The 26,593-nt window shown below is 31.1% G+C and overlaps 4 protein-coding genes across 11 annotated transcripts in view; 2 read left to right on the forward strand and 2 right to left on the reverse strand.

Annotated features, from left to right (window-relative positions):
* The window catches only part of Ent3 (equilibrative nucleoside transporter 3), a 7,861-nt gene extending 5,070 nt beyond the window's left edge, over nt 1-2,791 (forward strand). For both annotated transcript variants that reach the window (XM_089179751.1, XM_015332530.2), the window contains exons 7-12: nt 24-247; nt 315-426; nt 519-686; nt 784-971; nt 1,322-1,562; nt 1,669-2,791. In XM_089179751.1, the coding sequence (XP_089035877.1) occupies nt 24-247; nt 315-426; nt 519-686; nt 784-971; nt 1,322-1,562; nt 1,669-2,042 (1,307 nt within the window). In that variant the 3' untranslated portion in view covers nt 2,043-2,791. The remainder of the gene's footprint in view (nt 1-23; nt 248-314; nt 427-518; nt 687-783; nt 972-1,321; nt 1,563-1,668) is intronic.
* A 608-nt stretch (nt 2,792-3,399) lies between these two features.
* On the reverse strand, nt 3,400-10,678 carry LOC107072528 (serine/threonine-protein kinase ICK). 7 transcript variants are annotated; one of them, XR_016178994.1, is made up of 11 exons: nt 10,455-10,678; nt 8,824-9,060; nt 8,526-8,647; nt 8,165-8,377; nt 7,753-8,100; nt 7,473-7,676; nt 7,270-7,395; nt 6,891-7,181; nt 5,810-6,003; nt 4,350-5,677; nt 3,400-4,305 (listed from the first exon to the last, which is right to left on the reverse strand). XR_016178994.1 is itself a non-coding variant. In XM_015332534.2 (10 exons), the coding sequence occupies exons 2-10, from the start codon at nt 8,989-8,991 to the stop codon at nt 5,565-5,567; spliced, it is 1,764 nt and encodes a 587-aa protein (XP_015188020.2). In that variant the 5' UTR covers nt 8,992-9,060; nt 10,455-10,678; the 3' UTR covers nt 3,400-5,564. The 7 variants fall into 7 exon arrangements, 5 of the variants coding, with proteins under 5 accessions (XP_015188020.2, XP_015188017.2, XP_089035883.1 ...); XR_016178993.1 differs by having other exon boundaries at nt 3,400-4,316; XM_015332534.2 differs by having other exon boundaries at nt 3,400-5,677; nt 5,825-6,003.
* Nucleotides 10,679-10,890: 212 nt separating this feature from the next.
* On the forward strand, nt 10,891-13,715 carry LOC107072530 (2-oxoglutarate and iron-dependent oxygenase domain-containing protein 3). Its single transcript, XM_015332535.2, has 5 exons — nt 10,891-11,176; nt 11,427-11,864; nt 11,968-12,121; nt 12,220-12,346; nt 12,444-13,715. The coding sequence occupies exons 1-5, from the start codon at nt 11,058-11,060 to the stop codon at nt 12,590-12,592; spliced, it is 987 nt and encodes a 328-aa protein (XP_015188021.1). The 5' UTR covers nt 10,891-11,057; the 3' UTR covers nt 12,593-13,715.
* Nucleotides 13,716-14,041: 326 nt separating this feature from the next.
* FASN1 (Fatty acid synthase 1) lies at nt 14,042-26,538 on the reverse strand. The gene is made up of 9 exons (XM_015332537.2): nt 26,233-26,538; nt 22,461-22,656; nt 21,984-22,337; nt 18,230-21,868; nt 17,761-18,124; nt 16,163-17,649; nt 15,077-16,017; nt 14,743-14,982; nt 14,042-14,628 (listed from the first exon to the last, which is right to left on the reverse strand). The coding sequence occupies exons 2-9, from the start codon at nt 22,567-22,569 to the stop codon at nt 14,527-14,529; spliced, it is 7,236 nt and encodes a 2,411-aa protein (XP_015188023.1). The 5' UTR covers nt 22,570-22,656; nt 26,233-26,538; the 3' UTR covers nt 14,042-14,526.
* Nucleotides 26,539-26,593: the final 55 nt, after the last annotated feature.

Raw genomic sequence — 26,593 nt, forward strand, 5'->3', positions numbered from 1 at the left:
GAACAAATGTCATTGAAATGTAGGTGTTGCTGGATTTTGGGTGTCGATTAATCGAATTATGACGAAATCATTGTTGAAAGATGAACGCGGTAATACATCGATGTTTTTCGTATTGTCTAATTTGACGATACTAATGTGTTTTGTGTTACATCAAGTGGTACGAAAGACAGATTTTGTACAATTCTACATAACACTATGCCAAGAGAGAAATCGCATAACATTGGAACCAACGGAGGACGTTGGCCTGGTAACCGAGTGATTTTAACGTTCCCAATAGCAATGGGATTGAGAGATTAAAAGATTTCATTCGACAGATGGATCCGCTTGATCAGGTGGGTGACCCAACTAAAGGTCAATATGGAATATTGAAGATACAAACTAGTCCGCTGGGAACTGATTCTGCCAGTGCAAGTACAGATCTTAATGGTAATTTACTTTTTACTAATTAAACTCTATTATTCATTTGAACTTTCCTTTAATATCACTTTTAATTCATTGTCATTTGTATATTTATTTAGGTACCGGACAATACTCGGCATTCTCTTTTAGTAATCCGGTTTACGAGCCCAGTGCACCTTCTGGAAATCCACCAGGAAGTGCTGGTCCAACTTACAAAGTTGAAGACGTTGTGGTAATGAGAGGATCTTATGCTAATCAAAATAGCAAACCTTGGTCTGGTATTAAAAGTAAGTTAAATAATAAAGAATTAAAACTTATTAGAGAATAAGTCAAGAAGATATTCATTTTGCTGTTCAATCAATAAAACCAATGGTTTCTTTGAAGGAGGATTATTAGCGAGATATGAAGTCTCCAAACTTATCTTCCCATACATGGCTAGTATCGGCATTGCATACTTTGTAACTCTTTGCTTATATCCAGGAATAGTATCAGAAATTGTATCTTGCAAATATGAATCATGGATGCCAGTTATTTTGATGACAGCTTTCAACGTTTCAGATCTCTTTGGCAAGGTAAACTTACAAGTTTAAAGTAAAAGAAAAGAAAAACAAGTTTCGAAAGAATGAGACGAGTATTATTAGTATCAGGAGTATTATTAGTATTATTATTTATTTAATAATTATAAAAATTGGCGCCTGTAGCGATGCAACCCTCTGAACACGCTTGAAAATGTTGCTTTGACTGAATTTTTTTTTCTGCCCCAAAGATAAGCAACCCGTAATACTGGATTACACCATGAGTGTGTAGTTTGCATCCGTCATACACGAAAAACTCTATACTATATTCTATCTCATTCTCTCTAGGCTAAAAGTTGAGCACATCAATAAACTATTTTTTAATTGTTTATTAATAAATCCAACAGTTATTGGCAACAATACCATACCAGTGGAAACGTACTCACTTGCTCTACTTCTCGAGCGCAAGGATAATACTAATTCCTTTATTTTTGTTATGCGCTATACCAAGAAGTGCACCTATCTTATCAGATGAATGTTATCCATTAGTATTTTCCTGGCTGCTTGGTTTAACAAATGGTATAGTTGGAAGTATACCAATGATCCAAGCACCTAGCAAAGTACCAGAGGAACATCGCGAGCTTGCAGGTATGAAGCTAAGCTCTATCTTCTCTATCTCAAGAATACAACTAATTACAAGGTAATGTAAACTACTAATTGTGTTCTGATTGATTTGTTCGTATGCATTTAACAGGTAATATTATGACTTTGTCTTATATAACGGGCTTAACAATTGGTTCGTTGGTAGCATATTTAATGGATGCTTGCTTCGGTCCTCCTTTCCAAACTCAATATTTATGCTCGAAAACATGGAAACCATCGACAACACCATTAACTAATACAACCTTAAATATTATAACAAACGTCATGTCTTCCACTGTACCTACCATAGAGAAATCAACAACGATACCAAAACTACAACAAACTACTTCTATCCTCACGACTGTCTTGACAAGTACTATTTTAGCTAATAGCACAATTTTCACGGACTTTTCAACGACGATCTCACCGACGAAAACTTTAGCCAATATTACAAGCTCGGTCAGTAATACGATTTCTCAACACTAAAAGGCTGTGTACGGTGTAAAGTACTTGTGTACTGTGTACAATCTGGTTCTATTCATTCCTTTCAATAATTATGTTTATCATAATAACTAAACTATTCGCATAAAACGAAGGAGATTTTTTTAAATGAATCAAAAATATAAATTACATTTTAAATATAATACACCAGATTGAATGCACGCACAACACATTGATGAAAGTGTCAACAAAATGACATTCTTTGAGACGTCATTACCAGCATCAATTTGTAGAATGTTGTTTGGGGATCTATTCAAAGCTAGGGATTAAATCTAAATAAATATTGAACAATATTGTACAATATTTGAATAATGGATAAACTTGTCTGAGACTGATAATGAGACGAAAATGATGATTCGTGGATATTTCTTTCTTCAAAACAAATTCATTTGAATGTTATATGAAATTAATATGTACCTTGTTAACACGTTGAATATTATCTGAATTTAATTTCAAATGTTTTCTATCAAATCGATTAAATAGTAGTTATTCATTTTATTGTTAATTGTTATTTAGTAGATAATATTTGTTAATGAAATAAAATCTTGTTAATAGATGAATTTATATTTTACATTTTACAATTAGTTTGTAAAGCGAGGGGACATTGAAAAGCGCAAATAACTCGTCGAGTATTTCATTCGCAAATAATACAATAATAGTAATTGTGTAAACAAAAAAAAAAAATCTCTTCACGTTAGATCGTCGCATTAAATTAAATAAAAAATAAAAGAAAAGCATATCATCGAAATAATGAAGAAAAAGAAAGCAAGATTTTGGAAATAAGTTGTGTTTGAAATTGATCATCGTTGCTAGAGAGCTGCCTGGAGAGAACCACGAATGAATATAAACAAGAGAATGAAATAAATAGAATAAAATATTAGTGTTTGTGGGCAGCTCTATCGTCAATTCATGGACTGTTAGATAGATGCTTCAAAATAAATTAATGAAGAAAAATGTATAATTATAATATTACAATGGTATTATGTACGAAGTTGTTATATGTCTCTTTGTGTGAACGATAGTTGGCTGCTCCCTCTCTTTCTATCTTATATCTCATATAAGTAACGATCTATGTCAAACTAGAAGATATGTTCGTTAATTAGTCGTCGATCATTATGTACGTATCTAAAGACATATCGAAGAAAATATGTGAAGGATACAATCAAATTTTGTAATATTTCAAATGTAAGAAAAAGGAACAAACGAAAAAGTAAATCGATTTTTACCCGAATCGACAATGATTGACCAAAATGACTAGCTGAAAAAACAAAATCCAATTTTGCGAAGGTATAACGAAACAAATGCGATAATGTCTTTGTATCGTAAAAAAGTCCTCTCTCTCTCTCTCTCTCTCTCTCTCTCTCTCTTCTTCTATTCTATTCTATTCTATTGTATTGTATTGTATTGTATTGTATTGTTTAATACAATGGTTCCCAAAGTGTTTCATTTGTCTTTTTAGTTGATAATTATTATTTGTTAAGTTTGGAAACTTAAACTGCTTTAATCTATCAAATTGAATAGAACATTTCTACAAAAAATTGTAAGAAGACCCTATTACTATGAAATTTGACTAATCCAATCTAATGTTAAGCACTGTCAATCATATTAAACATATTTTATCAATGGTTAAATGTACACACAAATCATATTCGCAACAAAAAACATATCGTCTATTAAAAACAACATTAATCACATACGTAAATATCTATATCTTTGCGTACTATGCATAGAAATAAAAAGGAATGAGAAGTTTCTTCATTCAAAAATAAAGAAAAATGAAAATTAACAAACAAACAAACAAACAAAAGGGAGTAAACAAAATTGGGATAGTCAGTCTTTCGTCGGTAGTAATAAACATTTCAAAGGAACAATTTTTCATTTCAAAACAATTTTCAATAATACATGATTCTAGTAATATCGTCGAGAAAAAAGTAGTAGCCGTAGATTTGTTTATATAGTAATTAGAAATGACTTCCAAGTGTGTGTAAACTGAAACATAATGCGAAACTAATTATAAATAATAATTGCATTTGAGAAGAGTAGAGAAGGAACATATATATATATATATATATATATTTTTGTTAAACGTATCTTTGTATGTATCTTATTTTGCTACATACATGCAACAAAAAAAAAGAAAACAAAAGAAAATGAAAAGAATTTTTATTAAATAATATTTTCATTTAAAAACAAAAAAATAAATAAAAATATAAATTCTTTCTCTGACTCTACGTGCACTATACGTGCACTATACGTGCACTATACGTGCACTATACGTGCACTATACGTGACGCACTATACGTGAATACAATTCATACATGATAAAAATGATAAATATCGTATTTAAGTTTAATATCAAACATATATCGTGCTCGTTTTATTGTACATATACTACGCGTAACATAAGGAAGTACAACAGTAACAAACAGAAAAAGGAAAAATTGCTTTTTTGCGAAACGAATTAAATTCGTAATAAATTAATACAAATAATGAATTATTATGATCACTAAAAGTGGACTAATGTTAGGATTGAAGAATTGTGTACTCTCTCTTGTGTAAAGACTATAGAAAAAAATGTATATTGTTCTTTACACAAAGAAAACCCCCTCATCTCTTGATACGAATTGTACTAATTAAATAATAAGTACGAATATGAAAAGGATTCAATAAAGAGACTATAATAATAATAATAAGAAGAAGAAGAAGAAGAAGAAACAGAAGAATAAAAATAAGAATAATTTAGAGAGAAGAATTTATGCGAGTGATAAATAATATGATAACAAATCACATTATGTTTCCCCTTTTAAAACTACACTTAATGACTAATAGAAATAATTCTTATTCTTTTTTTTTATATTATACCATTACTTTTATTATCATTTCTTTACTTCCATATATTTTATTGTATCAAATACGACACTGAGTATATTACTCTGCTATTAGATCAATCAAATAAATAAATCAATCGATCAGAAAAGGGTTGACATAATCGTTTAAGAATTAATCAAAATTAAAAGAGATTTTACTCAATGTCGCGATAATATTACTATGTACAAATAATCAATATGCATATATATATATACATCTTAAATAATGATTATACTATAATATTAATTATTCGAATACTACGTTAATATATTCTATTATAGCATTTTTTGGCTCTGAAATTCGTCTATATTATGGACATTGAAATATGATATTTTATGATCGTTGAGTTTCCTAGCTTTCATTTATATTTATGTAACGATAAACACGATCGCGCACGTTTTCTTTTTACATAGGTTTGAAAAAAAAAAACGAAATTGTTTTAATTAGAAAAAAGAACAAATGAAAGCTGCAATTGATGGATATTGAATGTTACGGAATAGAAATGTAGTTTCTATAATGAACGATCGATCCTGCAAGATGCTACCGTTATTGGAACGATTAAAATCATTCTATCACAGATTAAGGTAAGTATCAGTAAAAATGAAAACTTCCATTTCAGGATGAATTGTAACGTGGTGGTCATTTGAGATATTTAGCAGCCCAATCAGTTCTACCGTGGAGACCACCACTTCCTCGAACATTTAGGACACTTCCAAAAAGATTTGATTGTAAGGCCGATTTATTTTGAGGTTCTAAGGCATAAAATATATGATGACAAAATTGTAAAATATAGACAAATGATTTCATATATTTATTGTGTATATAATTTATATACGACGATACGACGATACGACGATACGACGATATACATGTATTATACTCACTGATATTTTGCGTACCATAAACACTGGTAAAACGATTTCTTGGAAGATAATGTTGTCTCGTTTGATTGTCAACGTTCTCTCTGGGTCCCCAAAAAGAGTCATTGAATTCTTCGTATTTTTCTGAACTTGGTGGACCGATCATTGTCGTGCCGTTCATCGTCACCCTTGATTCATGCGAATCGGTATCTCCGTTTCTTCAATTAAATAAATCAATAAAAAAGAAATACAAGTAAAATGATATATAAATATACGTAACAGTCAAATTATTAGACAATTGAAAAGATGGAATACGGGTAAGGAATTGTTTTATTGAAGGAACATATAGATTTACATGGGATGAATATAGATTTACATTTGCTTCCGTTTCAATCGAATAATTAATTTAGAATAATTAAGAATAATTTAGAAAATGATCGATACGTATCAATAATTATTAACAATTGGCACTGACTCTCCATTTTTTGTTTTCTTTAATTGGTAATACTTAAGAAAATATAAAGCAAAAGAAGAAATCCCCATAAAAAACAATAGCAACCATATAATATTGGAATAAGTGAAAAAGTTGGCGAATAAATAATTGATTTTATCGGTAAGTTGACTTGCGAAAAATTCTTTAATCAAAGAGAGAGAGAACCTATATAATATTTCATATAAATATTTCAAAACGTACAATGGATAAAAAATAGAGATAATTACTTGATTAATAATACGAGTAAATTTAGTAGAAATTGCAGTCAAATTGTGAGTAAATTCTATGAAAGTTTTGTCAAATTTTGATAAAGATTTTGATAAAGATTTAGCATAGAAAAATTGTATTAGTATATCTTTTAAATGAATAATGAACGATCGACTACTCACTTCGGAATTGTACGATTCTGTATGATTAGTATTCCACAAAGACTTGTGTAACCATTGTAAAAAAACAAAAGTTTGATCATAATTAAAAAATATTGGAAAAATATGATGTAAAGCATTTAGTAATAATTCGATCGGACAACTAAGATAAAAGATAAGACTAAGAAGGATCAATACCAAATGTATAAGGAAAATGGTCGCGATAGTATTTCGAAAGTTTCGATACCTGGACGACAAATTGGTGGTTTGGCCAGCGACGTACCGAGCCACACTGAGATAATGTTGTTTAGCTGAGACCTTCCTAGCGTTTTTCGTGGCCGATTGCAATTGTTGTTGTTGTTGCTGATTCCAATTCTTTAATTGCACCGTCTCGTTCCAAACGGGCAACGACCAATTGGCATTGGTCTGCTTGAAATTGTCCGGTTCGGCATAGTTGGCATTCCAATTGGCACGATTTTCTTTGTAAACTCGATCAGGTAGTAGCTTAGTTTCCATGCTCTCTGGAACTATCTTGCTTCTGACGATCGGACAATGACACTAAGTATTAGATAACTGACGAGCGCGACGTCTTGATTAGGTCTGATTATGTTATTCGTGCAACACACCCTAAAAGATCAGCGAAATCATCTTCGTCCCATTTAGACGAATGGTTATCACGTTTACGGTTATTATGATTCAACAATGGTAATACCGGTTGTTGCTGCGGTAATTGTATATTCTTCTCTTGCATTCTGAAATATATGTTTTTCTAACTAATACATTATATTTCAAATATCATTATGTTGTATTATGTTCCAACATATTTTACCTAGATTGTACTACGTTATTATTGATAACTTCATGCTGGTGCTGCTGCTGGTGCTGCTGCTGCTGGTGCTGCTGCGGATAATTGTATTGTTTAGGAATCGGCGCTGGAAGATTGACTTTGTTCATTATCAATTCTCTCTGTGACGCAACTCCGATTTTCTTACTGCTAACCACACGCGGTACACCAACTTGGAAATATGGATATCTACAATATAGAAGAAAATTCATCCATATCAAATGTACCAAATGATTAGATTTCCTTCCTCTTCCTCCTTCCTTACCTCAATGACTGTTGTGCCGTTGGTCTTTTTATAGGATTCCATTGTAACATGTCTTCCATCAGTATCACAGCCTCTTGACTAGCATTAGGTATCAATATAGTTAATGAAGTTTTCGTAAAATTTGGGAATTTGAAATTCATTGCTGCTGCTAATTGAAAACCTTCTGGCCAATCGTCTTTGTCTGGTGTACCAATAACCGAACATATTTTAAAGATCTCGTCTATCTCACTTTTACCAGGAAATAATGGTCTAAATGTGTAAAGCTCAGCCATGATACATCCAACGGCCCAAATGTCTATCGGACTGTTGTAATTTGTGGAATGCAGTAATACTTCTGGTGCTCTATACCTGTCGTCAATTTCAACGAAATATAATTCTCATGAAATTCCTTCTGTATTAATTCATTAATTACCATCTAGTCGACACATAGTCGGTATAGGGTGGCCTCGACCGTATTTCCCGGGCTAATCCAAAGTCAGCTATCTTGACTAATTCCGGTCCCATGCATAATAAATTTTCCGGTTTCATGTCACGATGGAAAAAACCGTGTTTGTGCATAAAAGCGAGTCCTTGTAATACTTGATACACCATGTTTCTAATTACCGGTTCTGGGAAAAGTTTGTCTCTGAAAAATAATGAAAAGGAAAAAAAACAAAAAAAGAAAAAAAAACAAAGAGACCAAACAAATTTGATCAACGTTGAATAATATAATATGTTATATTAAAAAGAAAGAAGAAAGAAGAAAGAAGAAAGAAGAGAGAAGAAAATTATACCTATCCTTCATTAATTGATAGAGGTTCTCTTTCATATACTCGAAGACAAAGTATAGGACGTCATTTTCTCGAATAACTTCCTTCAACTTTACAACGTTCGCGTGGCTAAGTTTCTTCAAGGACTGTAAATAGTTTCATTATCGTCAATTGCGTATAAAACTTTGATCAAAGTAAAGAAAAGCGATAACAGGAGATATAAACTTGAAAACTTCTATATATTATACAATTAATGATTTTTCTAGAAAAATATCATTTGAATGAATTATAAAAAATTAGAATTTATAATAGAAAACCTGACCTTGACCTCGCGAAGATTCATAGCTTCTTCCCAAGAATAGTATTTCCTTTTCATTCTCTTGATGGCGACCTTTTCACCAGTGTCAATGCGTTCACCGAGAACAACGGAACCAAAGGTACCGTCACCAAGTTGGTTCAATGTTATATACCGATTCATTTTTCTCCGCATTCGTACAATCAGGAGTTTGAACTATCACGCTAACCGCACGGCTATACACGTGTCACATCTCTCACATTACTGTAATAATTGCAAATAGAAAAATGGAATTTAAGATTCTACCTAAAGATAATTCAAACGATATGAAATCTAATATTCATTAGAAAGAAAGAAAGAAAGAAAGAAAGACAATTCATCTGGCCCAATCAAAATAAATCATCAATGAAATAATCAATGAAATTCTCAAGTTTGTTCAAGTTTCTGTTGTTTTATTTGGCGATTTGGCGAAATGAATCAATGTCCAGTTAGACTTGTCTTTTCTTATAAAAGCTCGATCATATATACTTGAAGGTTGAATCGATATAATACCATACTTGTGTGCGATAGTTTTACTACGAATGACACGTCAAAGCTTTCCTCGCTATTTTCACTCGAACTAGACCTTCGTGAGTTATACTTATTCTCCAAATTTGAATGAAAAGAAATAACTTTTTGTTACTTGATATGGTGGTTGGTTGGTTGGTTGGTTGGTGGTATGGTACTACGCTCGAATTTAATTTTTCTTTAGTCCTGATGATGATTCACGAAGTAACACATCTTATATCGATTTTAATAAGCGAATAAGGTCGATTCAACTTTTGCATTGTTTTTATAAGAGGTAATATAAAGGTGATCACGCGCCCATATACTACCTATATTAAACCTTGTATTTTATGTTAGACCAAAGGGTACAGAGAACCTAACTCTAATCTGGGTTACTTTTCATGTATGCGCCGTTTCCTGAGATTACCATTTTCTTAGCCGAGTTTGAGACACGCGAGAATATGGATTTTTCTTTAAAGAAAAAAAATAAAAAAACACCACCAATCCACCTTATCCAATTGAAATATTTCTTAAAATGTTGTACTTGTAATAAATGATGCAAATACATTTTCTACAATATAGTTGAAAATTATTAAAAAATGTTTTTTTTATCTCTCTCTTTCTCTCTCTGTAATGTGTCTCTATGCGGGAGGATATAGAAACGGGGGAACCATTAACAATATGTACACGCATATAACGGCAACGGTAATGATTAATAAATATTTCATATTAATGACGTTATACATTAGTGATACGTTTTAACAAAATCGTTCTTAGAAATGAGAAATATCAATATATTGTTATATCGATTAGAATTTTCTCTTAGCTGTTATTACCATACTGTAGTTTTGTTTTTTCGTTCCTTTATACGAAAGTTAAGTAAACTGAAAAATATTGATTGCAATTATCAATATTTTCAAATACCAACATTGATAAATTAGTAAAACTTAATTATAATCATAAATAAATGGTTATAATGATCATGAAAAAAAAAAAAAAAAAAACAGAAAAAAACTACGTTTGTGTTATACTTGACTCGATCTATTTTCATTATTTCAATAAAATAAAACTAATAATAATGAATAAAAAGTATATATTAAGTAAGTACTTACTTAAAATTAAAATATCATTTAAAGTGTTAAGTATTTAATCATCACCTTCTTGAACGGCTGGTAATCGTAAACTGTAGTGCAATCGGCCATGCTTTAATACGTTTCTATGACAACACGGTCAAAGTCAAACCAATAACTTAAGATTTCTTCGTTGCCCATGCGCTATACTCATCATTTTGAAATTCTTTGAAATAATTCAAAATAATTGAAATATTAATCGATTAGAATAATATATTAAAAATTATGCGCGTGTCTTTTGAGTAGTTTTTTTTTTTTTTTGTCGAACGGGTCACCCATCCACTTCATTAATCATGCCCACGTTGCTTGACTTTAATAATTCCATTTATTTTGAATATTAAGTAAAATTATTGTTGATAACATACATTTATTGATTCTTTATTATAAGGAAAAATCAATTCTCTCTCTCTTTTCTGCAGCATAATTTAATAATTACAAAAGTATTGACAATTTATTATCATTATTTCTTATCAAAGAAATGCACGCATATGTGGCGCACTCTGCACCACCTGTTACTACAGAAGTAAGACCTTTCGACATTATTACTGTAAATATAAACATTGGAGAAAGCATATTAATTAAAATATGTCACAAGACAGTAAAAAGCCGAGGAAAAAGGACGTTAAGAAGGAAAAAGTAATACAAGCGCAGAACAATGTGAAAGAAGATGTAGATACCGATACGAATAAAAATGTCAAAATGTCGTATGTATCATATACTTGTAACCACACTTTTTCATTCAATAGACAGAATATCGATCGATTTAATTGTAACTCTCTTATTATTAGTATGAATTTATTGTACAATATGGAAATTTCGATTTCTTAACTTTCCTTTCATCATTCTATATAAACACTATTCTTCATTTGATTATTTATCTCAATTATATTCTATTTCCTAAATGTATAATATGATAATAAATAATAATGATTGAAATGTATTAATTGTTTGTAGAAAATTTGGACCTTCTATCTCGTTTCCGTATCAAAGAGTATGGTCACGTTGCATCTTAATAGTTGGCGTTTTGTTTATCGTCTGGTATAATAGTAGAAATGGTAAAGAAATACAATTAGCAAAACAAAAAGATATACTGGTAACCCGAACGCAAACCGTAGAGTGTTCAGAAGAATTTAAAAATGAATTAAATCAATTTCCTGGTTGTTTACCAGAAAAATGTGGAAGAATGGTAACAGATAAATTAGTTACTTCAGCAGAGAGCGATGTTTTGTTAAAACTTGCAATTAACGGTATGAGTTTAGGTGGTTCTGATGGTGGTGCAACTATCTTAGATCTTCACTCTGGTGCATTGAGTAAAGGATCTAAATTCATTAACATCTATCAACTAGAAGGAAAAGATAAAATATTTAACGCTGCTGATTTTGCCATTTATAAGTAAGAACAACTACATTACTATTTATTATTTATGATTAATATTTGTTGTTGTTGTCTTTTTTTCCTTTTCTTTTTATATGTCAAAATTGATCTTTGTTCTTAGAGTAGTTAAGACCAAAATACAGCATTCCATAGCACATTATTTTGGAGTAAATGTTGATAAGATTCATTTAACCAAACCAACTTTCTTTTCGCAAATGACTAATGTGCCAGCTAAAACTATACACGATGAATATTGGCATCCACATGTTGATAAGGTAGGTAAATATGATGTCCTCCTACAGAGATTCAATTTTATATATATATATATATATGTATATAAAGTATTTGAAGAATATATTTTGTTTATTTATAGGAAACATATGAACACTTTCATTATACCTCGTTACTGTATTTAAATGATTATGATAGAGATTTCAAAGGAGGTAGATTTATATTCATTAACGAAAACAATGTTAATAGTACTGTAGAACCACGAAAGGGTAAGTTGTGTGTGTGTGTGTGTGTTATGTTTCATATTAAAATATTATCTAATATCTAATATTGAAAATTAAATAGAAAATTTGTTGTGTCTCTTAGGTAGAGTATTACTGTTCACATCAGGTAGTGAAAATGTGCATATGGTTGAAAAAGTCCAATCTGGAACTCGATATGCATTAACCGTATCTTTCACGTGTAATTCGAATGCAGCTATTACTGATCCAAGTTATCGTAATATAATGAAATAGTGGCAATTTAATAGTGGCATTTTTATATCAATGTAAAATAATGTAATATTATCATTTGAAAGCTTTGTGTGTGTGTATTGAATAATCTTGGCAGAAGCACTTTGTGAAGATGGAATACTTTACTAAGCATAACTAAGTCAGTTATACATATGTATAATGATCATTCTTCCAAACAAAATATCATTACTACTAAATTATTATCAACAATTACAAATTGTCTTTGCATTCTCTGCCACTCTCAAAGGGTTAATATTATAATATATTTTATGAATCTAAATTAACTTCTTACATTTACACAAAGTATAATTTATTTGACAAATCATTCAGATAATAATAGTAAGTAGGAAAGTGTAATATAAATTGTCGTAATTATTATTATGATTGAAAAAACCGTAATGTTAAATATTTCAAATGTTAAATGCTAAAATGAAATAATAATAATAATAATAATAAATAGGAATGTGTACTAAAATAAATAATTATAATTATAACAACACAACAATGATAATAGCAGTAAAAGTTTAATATTAATGTTAATTTTTCTATGAAATTCTATTAGTATTTATAAAAAATATTATTCCTGAAGATATGAAATTTTCATATTTTGTTCAAAAATTGATAAACAATAGTAAATTATTCAGAATGGAGAAACGAGTGTAGCATTCTCAGCTTAATGTGCTTTATAGAATAGTATACATCCAAGGGAATGTTCCTAGTTGGACGATCAAATCAAATACGAGAGACAAATAAAGGATTCCAAATAATGTTTCCATTTGTCAAGTGAGCAAAACAAGAGACACACACAAAAAGAGGAATTCTTATAGAGAACAACACGCGGCGCGGGCGACTTTATCTTAATTTTAAATGAAATCATAAAGAAAAAGAAAGAAAAATGTTAGTGCAAACAAAGGCATACATTAAAAAAAAATATATTTCTAGCATATATTTTACAAATATCATATTTATATTAATTTGTATTCTACTAAAAAAGTAGACGCGTGAATACCTCCTATACTCTTTGTTAAAACAATTTAATTATGATATCTGCGTTATTTCTGTGCCTTTCATACATACCGATATTAGAAAAAAAAAAAAAAAACAAAAAAACAAAAAAACAATTAAAGAGATAAACAACACAACAAATGATTATGATAATAATAGAATAAATATAATGATAATATAACTATAAAACTTAACGATGGTTATTTTGTCCACAAATAACCAGCGAAAAGATTTAATATTACTTTAGACATCTCTCATTTTTCTCATCATCTTTCTACTAGTACTATTTTCGTGTCTATTATTATCATCACGAACTTATCATCAAACTACTTATTTATAGTAGTCCTTTATATATTTTTTTTATTTTATACACAATTATAATTTAAATTATATTAATTATTAATAACTTATAATTATATAAACTAAAGCTCTGTGCTTGGCACGCTGTTTCTTTTTTTTTTTTTTTTGATATAATTTATGTAAAAACAAACATGCGTTTACTTGAAAAAGTTGTTATCATCATCCAAATCACCAAAGCAAAAGTTTATGTTTCAATAAACGATATTACATATATAGACAGTTTTTCTTTACGACGAAGGAATGTTTGTACAAAAGGAACTTTCAAAACTTTGCATACGAGTCATTATTATCACTAAATTCTGTAGAATATATATATATATATATATATATAAATACATTTATATATTTTTTTGTTTATATCTTTCTTTCTTTCTTTCTATCATTAATGATACTTTTAATTAAACAATATATCACGATACTTTACAGAACGTTAATATCTTAAAGAAGTTTAAAGAAACGTCTTCATAGATATGCAACAGAATAAAGTATCAAATTTGGTATTGAAAAAACATTGGTATAGTTAACAAAAAAAAAAAAAAATGGTTTTTCCTTTTTTATTTTGAAAATAAATTTTATACTCGCAAAACGTTTGCTATTTTTTTACTACCCTCGCCAACTAAAATATCTCTATGATTACCTGGTAGTTCCTCGACTTTAATCTTTTGCCTACAAATCTGCAGAACAGGAAAAAGTAAAAGTTACAAATGGATATTTAAAACTTAAGAAACTTAAGAGAGAGAGAGAGAGAGAGAATAGTAATAAAAGTTAAATGATATAATAATAATTACCTCTGAAAGATCATAATCGTAATTCAATGCTACGAAATTGTCTTCGGCTTTGAGTAATGTAATATCACCCTTAAATTTGTCACTGGGTCGATAAAAATTAGCAGCTCTTAATTTTTTGTAAAATAACATACCAGCGATTTTTAATTCCTCTGATTTGAATGGCGTACTACTACCAATTACTTCTAACATTTTATCTAACGTCTCCTCTTCAGTTTTCGTGTCTTTTAATATACTATATGCCTGTGTAAATAATAAATATTGTTTTTATTAACAATATATATTAGAAATAAAGTAATTATAAAATTTAATTGAAAGTATTATTGTTATTTATTACCTGAAGATAATTGATATCCTTTCTAAATTGTTTCGAGAAGAATGCCAAAGCTTTTCGACAGCCATCAAATAATTCATTTTCATCTTCCTGAGTACCTTGTTTTCCAATTTTCTGCGAATGCGAAGTAATAAAAGCTGGTGAACCATCGAGTAGAGTTAAAACAACAATTTCACCAGCTTTTTCTAATTGTAATCCCATTTCGAAAGCTATACAGGCACCAAAGGAATATCCTCCTATATGGAAGGGACCTTTTTTCTGTACTTGTTTCATCATCTTTATATAGAATTGAGCCAGTTCCGATATGGAATTAAGCGGAGCATCTTGGGTACATTGAAGTCCCCATACTGGTCGATCTAATTGAGCAACTAAAGTTTTCAGAGGAGATGATATGATTCCTTCTACAGCATGAATCAAGAACAATGGTGTGCCCTTTGAATTCTTAGTTTGTAATTCTACGAGAGTTACTTTAGGTACAATTTCAGTTTCGTAATATTGGAATAGTAATTCGTCTGTTACATTTTCTGCTGTATTACTATTTGCAGTTGTTGCAGCAGTATCGTTCGCATCTGTGTTATTATCGGATGATAATTCCAACAATTTATTAAACGTCAGTCCACGAATTTCTTGAGCTGATAGAACTAAATCGTAATTCCTTTCAAGAGTTTGTTTTATTTCAGTGCCCATTAATGAATCCATTCCTAAATCAGCCAAAGTATTACTTGGATTTACTTTGTCTACATCTTTGATTCCTAAAATATTTCCAACAGCTTGTATGAGAGTAACTTGATTCGAATTATCAGTCGCTTTATGTTTTTCCGCTAAAACTATAGACGATAGAACAGGATGAAATTGTTGAAGGAATACATCCAATGTTGAGAGACAACTGTTTATACGTTGTGGAAGAGTACCACCTATTTCTGTATCGTTATTACCCATACTTTCTGTAAAACAACAAATAACAACATTATATATTTATATATATATAATATATATATATATATATATCGCTTATTATGTATAATAATAATAATAATAATAATAATATATATTTCACGCATTAAAAGTGAAAGTTCATCATTATCGTACCTAAAATTATACCAACGTCACCAATGGCGCCCCATTGAATAGCCAAACCAGGTAAACCATTGGATTGTCTTTGTTCTACTATTCTTTCCATTGCTGAATTAGCAAGGCCATAATTAGTTTGTCCTAAATTGCCTCTTCCACAGGATACCGATGAAAATACAACAAAGTAATCCAACGATGGACAATATTTCTTAGAGGCTAAGTCTAAATTCTTTGTGCCATCAATTTTAGGTAATGCAACATTTTTGAAATTGTTTTCGTTAAGATTTTCAATGAGTGCATCGTTCAAAACAACAGCCAAGTTGAATATCCCACCAACAGGAGCTATCTTATTACATTCATTAATTAATTTCTCTGCACCAGCTAATGTTGTAACGTCGGTTGTAGAAATGACAATATTTGCACCGGATTCACGCCAACGTCTAACACACAACGCTTGATATCCAGTACGTATACCTGATCTTGAGGTAAGAACAATATGCTTGGCACCTCGAGTTATCATCCAATTTGCAAGTTCTAATCCAAATCCACCAAGACCTCCAACAAGTATATACGATTTGTCTGGATTCATGTATGTTCGTGGAATAGCTGGTACAGTCTTTGAAAATGGTTGCACGACCTTCTGTGTTTCTTCATCACGTATCTTTAACAATACCTTGCCAATATGTTTACCAGTAGCCATAAATCGAAATCCTTGTTCAATTTGTTGTTCCGAAAAGACTGTTGACTGGAGCGGTCTTACAGCTCCATTCTTAATTCCTTCATTGACTAATTTTACTACCTCTCTTTTCTCTGGACAATCACATTCAAATAGAGCATCCAATAATATACCATGGAACGTGGTATTTTTTAAGAATACAGACATTCCTAGAAAACTGTCATTCGCTAAATCAAATTTACCAATTTCAAGGAATCGACCATCCCTTGCAAGACATCTCACGCTAGCCTGTAATTTTTCTTCCGCCAATGAATTCAAAACAACGTCAACTCCGCGTCCATTAGTTTCAGTTAAAATCAACTGTTCGAAACTGGTATCTCTTGAATTACCAATATTTTGATCCGTCAATTGTGGGAATGTCTTTTTTAAGAAAGCTCGTTTCTCTTCAGATCCTACCGTAGTGAATACTTTACATCCAGCATGTAAAGCTATTGCAATACTTGCTTGGCCAACTCCACCGGTACCGGCATGAATCAAAACGCTTTCACCTGGTCGCAATTTACCACGTATAAAGAGAGCATAATAGCTAGTCGCATAAACAACTGGAATAGTCGCTGCTTGTTCTAAACTCCATTTATCGGGTACTTCCCACATAAATCCTGGATCTGCTAAAACGGTTGTTGCTAATCCTCGAGACGCTACCATTCCCATTACTCTTTGTCCTTTGGTATTTCTACCAGAAAATTCAAGACCCAAAATACAGTCTTGAGAAGCCATGTCACCTGGTAATGCATCTGGTGGTAACTTTCCAGTAGCTAACATGATGTCTCTATATTATTATAATATCACGAAAAAAAAGTCTATCATTAATTATTATTCATTCGAAAATTGTCACAACTTGATGAATAATATAAGATCTTGATGAATTAGAAAAATTTACCTAAAATTCAAAGGAGCATAATAAACGCTACACATTTCAGTGCCTGGATATTTTTCAGGCTGATAATAACTCAAGGAACTTTCGATCCATCTTAAACTAGTCAAGTCACCTCTAATCAAAGTATTGATGTAAGCATGCTCAACTTGCAGAGACGACGCGTCGTTCTGTTGTTCCAAACGTAAATGACGATAGCTTCCCCAATGACCTCCTTTCAATACATTCGCAACTAGTTGCTTGTTCAATTGGTCGGCATAAAATTTGGAAGTTAAAGAAAATTTGGATGCATTTTTATCTTGAATGAAAACGTAACGTGCGTTTTTCCCACCGCTCTCAAAACGAAGGCAATTCATGAAACCGATCATTCCTACACAAAATGAAACAAACAACATTTTAGATAGATCAAATAAATGAAATACAACAACATAATGAAATAATCAAATGTGAGGAGTTTAAAAATAAATAAGCTTACCAAGTAATTCTTCACCTTGACTAACTAAAAGAATCTCTTGACCTTCCGTTTCAGATTTATGCAATGCAGCTTTAACTTTTTCCAACCAAGAGAAATTCTTGTCGTTAATTTGAATAATTATAGGTTCACCTTTCTGTTCGAGTTTCTTCAAAAGCAGATAAACTTTTCCAGAGTTAATTTGTGTACTAACGATCGTTAATCCAGTACCTTTTAATAAATTCACATCGAATTTTGCAGTCTCTTCAAGAATGACAAAACCATCATTTTTCAACGAATTAGATAAGATTTCTAAGACATTAATAGATTTGTTACTAAGTAAATCGGCTGCTATTACAAGTTGTAAATTTTGTCCAGCAAGTGCAGCAGCAGCAGCAGCATTGTTTATATCTGCAGCTACAATTTTGATATTTGATTGATCCAAAAATGTGGCATAATTATCTGGCGAAGTGGTTATCAGTTGTGATTCGACATTAGTAATTCCAGGTTCGCTATACAAAATTTGTAACACCAATGGTGACATTAAAGCTTCGGCTGCTCTTTCACCAGCTACTTCAGCTATTTTCAGCTTAGAACTGAGTAAGTTTTCATTAACGATACCCAATAAAACCGTTAGAATATGTAATTTAGCTTTGTCGGGATCTTCAGAAAGGATTTGATTATTTTCATATGGTACAAAAGTATATCGTTCATGTTTCGGCGTTGCTTGAACTTGTTGTCTCCTTGGTGCTAATGATGCTTTCAAACCTCTTATTTCAATGCCACCCGACTTGATACAAGAAATATTTGCGTAGTTATAAACTGGAAGACTTCCTCCTCCTCCTCCTTCTTGTGAAAGTTTGTTCACCAATTTCAAATGAGCAATAGGATTAATAGAAATATGTTGTATGCGTGTTGGAATATATAATTCTTTGACATTTTTGCTAAGTATAGAAAATTGAAGCATAGTATCCAAAAATGAGATCCAATCGTTATTCCAAGAAAGTTGGCCGTTTATTCCTCGATTGTCTGATATCTTGATACCTTGAAAAATTCCACTGTAATCGTAACCACGTAGTCTGAGATCTTTGTAAATGTCATTAGTATTTAATTCTATAAGGCCGGGTTCATCTTGAGTGGTAGGAGCTGGTAGATTCAGTTGTTCCTTTTCTATGTTTTCTGGTAGACGAATTTTACCAGTAACCGTAACCGATCCACTTTCACAAATCTCAAATTCACCGCTACCATCAAAAATATTAATTAAGAATTTGACTGTGCCTTCTTTTGGAATGATCGTAGCACGTTGGAACTTGACATTTTCAAAAACCACTGGCATTTTTTCATAATCAGTATTATTAAGTTTAGCAAATGTTTTCCATACAATAGTTAAATAACCAGTTGCGGGAAACAAAATTCTTCCATCAATCGTATGTCCACTGATATAAGCGTCTGTTTCTTTGGATAAATCTATTTCAACGATACTTTCTCCAGAACGAGCTTTATTAGAAAATTTAGCTACACTCCAGGCGGTTGAGTGATCCCATTTAATAAGGGAATTTAACATTGGTGTACCACGACCAACAGGATAATTAATAAGCGGATATAATTTGGAAAGTTTCGGTTGACCACCAGCGATATATAATTTGCCTATATTGCTTAAAAAGAACTCTACATTATTTTCGTAACCTCTTTTGTGAAGACCAATGTTTGTTACAGTTGGGGCTAAAGATCTGCGTAGAATTGCTTGAAGCAAGCAATGTGGTGCAATTTCAATAACGATCGCATTCTCTGGTACATAAGCCAATGCTTCTTGGAATAATACAGGCGATAAAAGATTGTTCACGTGATATGCTGCTGAGCTAAGTTGTGCGACTGGACCACTCCAAGCACTCTCAGGTATAGAACTGGAGATCCATCTGACAGAACGTTGTTTTGGATTTGGAATAATTTTCTCAAGTACTGCACGTAATTTGGGACCAGCCGATGCTATATATTTGCTATGGAAAGCAACGCCAGAACTATCAACATATTTAGCAAAGATATTTTGACTTTTCAATTCATTTACAAATTTGAGAACAGAATCGGCTGGGCCAGAGATTGTTACGGAATCGGGAGCATTATGACAAACTGGCGAAATGTCGGGGGGACAAAGTTTTGCTGTTTCTTGCCAGCTTAGACCAATCGCAGCCATTCCTCCAGGTGGTAAATTAGATTCTAGTATACATTTTCCTCTCCAATAGGCTGCTAAGACTGTTTGTTCAGGTGTAAAAGTACCATCAGCATATGCACAACCTAACTCTCCAACAGAGTGTCCAATGATACCATCTGGGTGTATATCTAATAACGTTAATAAATCAACAAGCGCTACTTGAATAGCAGCAATTGATACAAAACAATTTAATACATTTTTAAAGGTTTCGTTAGTTCCATGTAGAATAAGATTGATCAGATCAATGCCTTCTGGTTTCAATGCTTCAGCACAACGTAGCATGCTACGTTGGAAGGTTTCAATGGAAAATAATTCTTTTCCCATACCTGCCCATTGCGAGCCCATGCCAGAAAATACAAACCATACGGGTCGTTTATCCGAACTATTATATTGACTGACATCACGAATATTAGAATTTCCTAATATTTCAAATCCACGTAGAGAATGTCCAACAATATTATCAGCATGTATGTCGTGGATTAATGAAATCAATTCATCATCCTGTTCATATTGTTTAATTGTGTTTAAGAAAAAATCAACAGCCTCTTCAGTACGACCCGACGCAATTATAAGTTTAGGTAATTTAGTTTCCAATACTGGTGATAATTTTGGCTTTGGGTTACTACGTAAAATAATGTGTGCATTTGCTCCGCCAAAACCAAATGAGTTTAGTGCTACCAAGCCACCTTTCCATGGCAATGGTTTGTCGACCACCTGTATCCTTCCATCAAATAATGCAGGTATGCTAGTATTAGGACTATTGAAATGTAAATTAGCTGGAATAATACCACTTTCCATTGCGATAAGAATCTTTGCGATTGAACATAATCCACTGGCTGGTTCCGAATGACCCATATTTGACTTAACCGAACCAATAAGCAACGGTCCTTTTCTGTTCTTACAAAATATATCTGCAATCGAGTTAACTTCCTGTGGATCTCCAACTTTTGTGCCAGTTCCATGGGCTTCAACATAAACAACGTCGGCTGGATTAATGCCACTTTCCAAATATACTTCTTGCATCAACTTATTCTGCATATCTCCATTAGGAAAAGTTATTCCTTGGACCTTATTACCATCCACGTTTGTTTTCGAATGAACAACAGTGGCATAAACTCTACGAGCATCCTTTGACTTTTGCAAAAATATAACGACAGCTGCTTCTGCCCTTACATAACCCTTTCCATCCGCATCAAAAGCCTTGCACATACCATCCGGAGATAACATGTTTAATCTGTGAAATTGTAGTGAACTTGTTGGCTTTAAAAGTAAATTACAACCACCAACTATAGCTGCATCACATTCTCCAGATCTTATTGAAGATATTGCATGATGCATTGCGTATAGCGAAGATGAACAGGCAGTATCTACTGCATAACTTGGTCCTTGGAAATCGAAGGTATATGAAATTCTGTTGGGGAACATTGCCCGGCAACATCCAGTCAATCCATATCCTGCAATAATTGCAAGCATTGTTGTAGAATAGGTAGGTAGGTAGGTAGGTAGGTAGATAGGTACACAATTTATAGTTCGTCAAAAGATGAATTATTAAATGTATACACAACATACCATTGACCATCTCTGGATCTTTTGTCCAAAATTCATCAGATTCCGATGAAGAAACACCAATAAATACACCAGTTCTTGTGCCCCTTATTGAAGCAGGATTGATGCCAGCATCGATAATAGCTTCATGGGTTATTTCTAAAAGTATTCGAAGTTGTGGATCCATTACGTGAGCCTGCTTAGCGTGTACACCAAAGAAAGTGGCATCGAAATGCTCAAGGTCTTTAAGTTTACCACTTCTAGTTGGTAAACCATATAAACCAGAAGGCCAACGACGATCATCGTCTGTGATCAAATCGATTCCATCGAATAATTTTGATTTAAATTCTTCTATATTTGACGATTCTGGTAGACGACCTATCAACATTATTTTCAATTATTACAAATATGAGATAATAAGAAAAAGAAATGAAAAAAAAAAAAAAAAGAATATATATATATATATATATAGGTATGTTGTTACAAATCATTTGAATTTACCTGAGAAACCACTTATGACAATATCCTCGTTGAGATTATGTGAAACACCATTCGAAACGATTGGCTCTCGTACGATAGGATTGTTAACACCTTCGAATCGAGCAGGCATCTTTGTAATTTATTTTGTTTCTCCGATTAATTATACAAACTTTCTGGATAATTTACTAGCCTACTGGATAGCCTACTGGACAATAAACTGAAAATGAAAACATATATTCCATTTTAAAATGTATAATACACATACATAGGCATTATTAATACGCATAATTCAATAATCGTATGATCAGCAAAAACATTCTAATGTCTTTCATCATAAGAAATTAAAAATAGGATTTAATCAATACATAGATGCGTGTGTTATCATTGCGTTACACGTATAAGTGTGGATGGATAAGTCAAGTTCATGGCCATTAGGAAATCATAAAAAGTTAGTCTTATCAGCATAAAACGGTTACGATATAATTACAAATATCTTTCTATTTTTCAAATGGAAAATTGCAAAATTGACTTATCCAAAAATAATTCATTGAATAAATTAATTACATGATAAATATTAATGAATTTCGTCTACGTTCTGTCGTAATATAACAATGAAAAAATTGTATTAATAAATACACAATTACCTACCTATAGAATTAGAAAATTATGATAATTTGTCGGAAAACAATAAAATAATAATCATCATAATTTATCAGCGTCGTCACATTTTTTACGACATATTATAATACTGCCATTTATATAATTACTAATAATTATATTTAAATAATGACGCAGTATAGTATCCTACTTGAAGCAATAAATTATTTCATATTTTCTAAGGTCTTTCGTTGAAAGATTATAACATTTGCTAATTGACGCCTATAGTCTTTTATATATTTGGTCGATATTTCATTACAATAATAAATTCGATAAGAAAAGAAATTCAAAACTTTTCAATCGTAAATTGAAACAGTCAATTTGTTTAATGTTACAAGTTTAAGTTATTTATTTGTCTTTTACATAAATAATAGAGAAAATTTGAAAATATAATCAAAATGATTTGTCACGTTTTACATTTAAATATTATAATAATCTGGCAGAAAAGTAATTTCACTTTACAACGAAAAAGGTATATAATGATATAATATGAGATCATTGTTAAGGTTAACCACATATGCAATCACACACATACGGTGGTAATGATAATCCTCCTTTTCATATATTCTAACACGCATAGAGGTGCATACAATGGCAAAGAAAAATAATCTAAGCAACACACAATTTTTCTTTCCTAAGAAAATTCTAAACAAAAGAAATCACTACAAACGCAAATTACATTGTTGTGTTTCTACATTTGATTATAATATATAGTACAGTAGTTAATTAAATCAAAAAACCGAGACAAATATTGACGACTATAATGAGGACTTTTAATACAATATTTAACTAAGTCAAATGTAGTTGTATAATTTCTCTTTAAAAGAATACATATACATAACAATTTGCCGTACAAACTTATTTTCAGAAACGTGCTTTATTTCTTAACAACATTATTGATAATCCTTTCCATTTATTTTCCTCCATTTAAAATTATCAACCTTATTTCTGATCCTTACGTTCGGAAATAATCTTTGTATTGAATTTTTAGCTACACTTGTAAGAATGTGATAACAGAGTAGATAATGTGATACCTGAGAATCAAGAGACAACGCACGTTTCAACTTGTTAATCGGACACGTCATTGCGATATAGACATTTTTAACGACTGCAAACGAATAGTGCAAATGCAGTTATTTTACACTGTGTATATTCATTAACTCTTCCAAATTTATAAATAATAACAAATAAATAATTATCTATTTAAAATATTCTTGCATAAGGATTTAATCTTTAGGCTTGCTTGCTTGCTTGCTTGCTTGCTTGCTTGCTTGTGCGCGCGTTTTTATATTTACTTCCTATATATTAATATTACTTACTACCAGTCATTTTGACACATAGTATTTTTTTTTTTTTTTTTTTTTTTTTTTTTTTTTTTTTTTTTTTAATGTTAATTTATTCAAATCGAAATCAAAAAGCAATCACAAAACTACGACGTAGACCTAAAGAAAACATTCTACACTCTGAACAGCTATTATTGACACTCATTTAAAAACTTAACTTACACATTCATAATATACTTGGGTATTTGGTGTTAATTGAGTACACAAGCGTTCGAGAAAATCGCATAAGAAAAATCTTCGAAAATGTGCACGGATCGAATAGAAAACACGCGAATCATTTGAATGAACTTTAATCTCTCATCACCTCATTGACTTTCAAATGAAATCCTTTATTTCTTTTTTTTTTTTTTTTTTTTTTTTTTTTTAATGATTAATGTTCTTTGCAATGATCAATACTTTTTACTAATGCTACGTGAATTGAATTACTTTTATATATAAATAATACATAATGACAAAATAATTGAATAAAAAGTACAAGTACCTCCGAAACTAAAGGATGTTCTCAATTGATGATAATAGTATATACAAAGTTACAAAAAAACAATATATTGTGTATATATATATATATAAAATGATGTCTAGTATAACGGTATAACGCTGAGATTATCACTGTCAATGAAGCATAATACCCGAAAGTATCAGATCTAATCTTCTACTAAAGAAAAACATCTACTAAAAATATGAAATATTTGAATATATGATACTGTCAAATTCGAAATAACATGGGATATTTAACTCATAGATATTTCCTACACGTAAACACACAAAAATCCAAGGTAACATCGACCATTACATAGTTTGTAATTTAAACTCTAGCCACTGAAAAGTTATTTTCTTCTTTCTTTATCAACGAATCAATTTATTACTAGTTTGTCAATTTTATAGATTGTATTAGCTATTTGTAACAGTTATATTTTCATCATATTTCTTCAGTCTTATTTCGTTAAAATATTTTGTCTAGGATAAAAAGTCTTTCTTTGGAAAAAAAAGTATCATTTTTCATCGTGACAAATATATATATATGTATTGAAATACATGCGTGTATATGTTTAAAAAAAAAAAACAAAGTTACATGCACTAAAGTGTAAGTAATATCGATCGAGTAACCCAACACTAAGTCGTATCTCTCTACGAAAAGAAAAAGTAGTGCACATTTAATTCCTTACTTAAACAGTCAAATTATCATAACATTACATCGAATAACTTTTACAATTTAATGATATATAATAAAGAAAGCAATAAAATTGAACAAATTATATACATATTATATATATTCTATATATATATATATATAACAGATTAAAGAGAACAATGGCGGACATGAATGTAGGGAAACTTTACTGTAATCTTCTTTGTGTGTTTACATGTGTTGTCAAAAAATCACAAGAATGAAGAAATTCGAATAAAGTAAATAACGAAAAAACGGCAGTTTAGATAACTAGATTAAAAAAGACAAATATAAGAGCATCTTTTTGATAAAATTTAATAATGACTGTATATATATATTTATATATGTATATATAATATGTAGAGATATAGATATATATTTGCTGGAAAATGTAGGGACGATCGATCGGTCCTCCCTTTTCTAATGTGGCGGCGACTCCTCTTCTTCGTAAGGCGCGAATTCGCTATACTTATAACTTTCTTCTCTTAATCGATGAAAAAACTTTCTTACGAAGATCAACAATTTAACCAAATTATTTATTACTTGCTTAAATAATATTATTTTATGAGATAAAATAAACATATGAAAATTAAATAAATAAGGGTTTTTAGATAGAAAAACTCACCTGACACGAGTAAGACGTAATATCCTCTCTGTTACGTTCCTCCACTTCTCTCTCTCTCTCTTGCTTGCTTGCTTGCTTGCTCGCTCGCCCGCTCGCTCGCTCGCTTCCTCTTTTTTCTATCGTTCAATGGCTGCCCTTTTTTTCTTATTCGTATGTTTATTAATCGAGATTTTGATGAAAATAAATGTACACACGAAATAGCATGAAGCTATTGACGATAACACAGAAAACACGACGCGATAAAGTTCCTCCTCTTCTTGGATGACACTGACTGATCAACACGTGTTCACACCGGCTCGTCAAAGAGGACTGACTGGCGTCCGGCTCGTGAGCATCTCGTTATTATTGAATTAGGCCGGCC

This window comes from Polistes dominula, unplaced genomic scaffold (assembly GCF_049000335.1).
Source record: "Polistes dominula isolate Pdom_NZ unplaced genomic scaffold, Pdom_raw_medaka contig_27, whole genome shotgun sequence".
NCBI classification, from domain to species: Eukaryota; Metazoa; Arthropoda; class Insecta; order Hymenoptera; family Vespidae; genus Polistes; species Polistes dominula.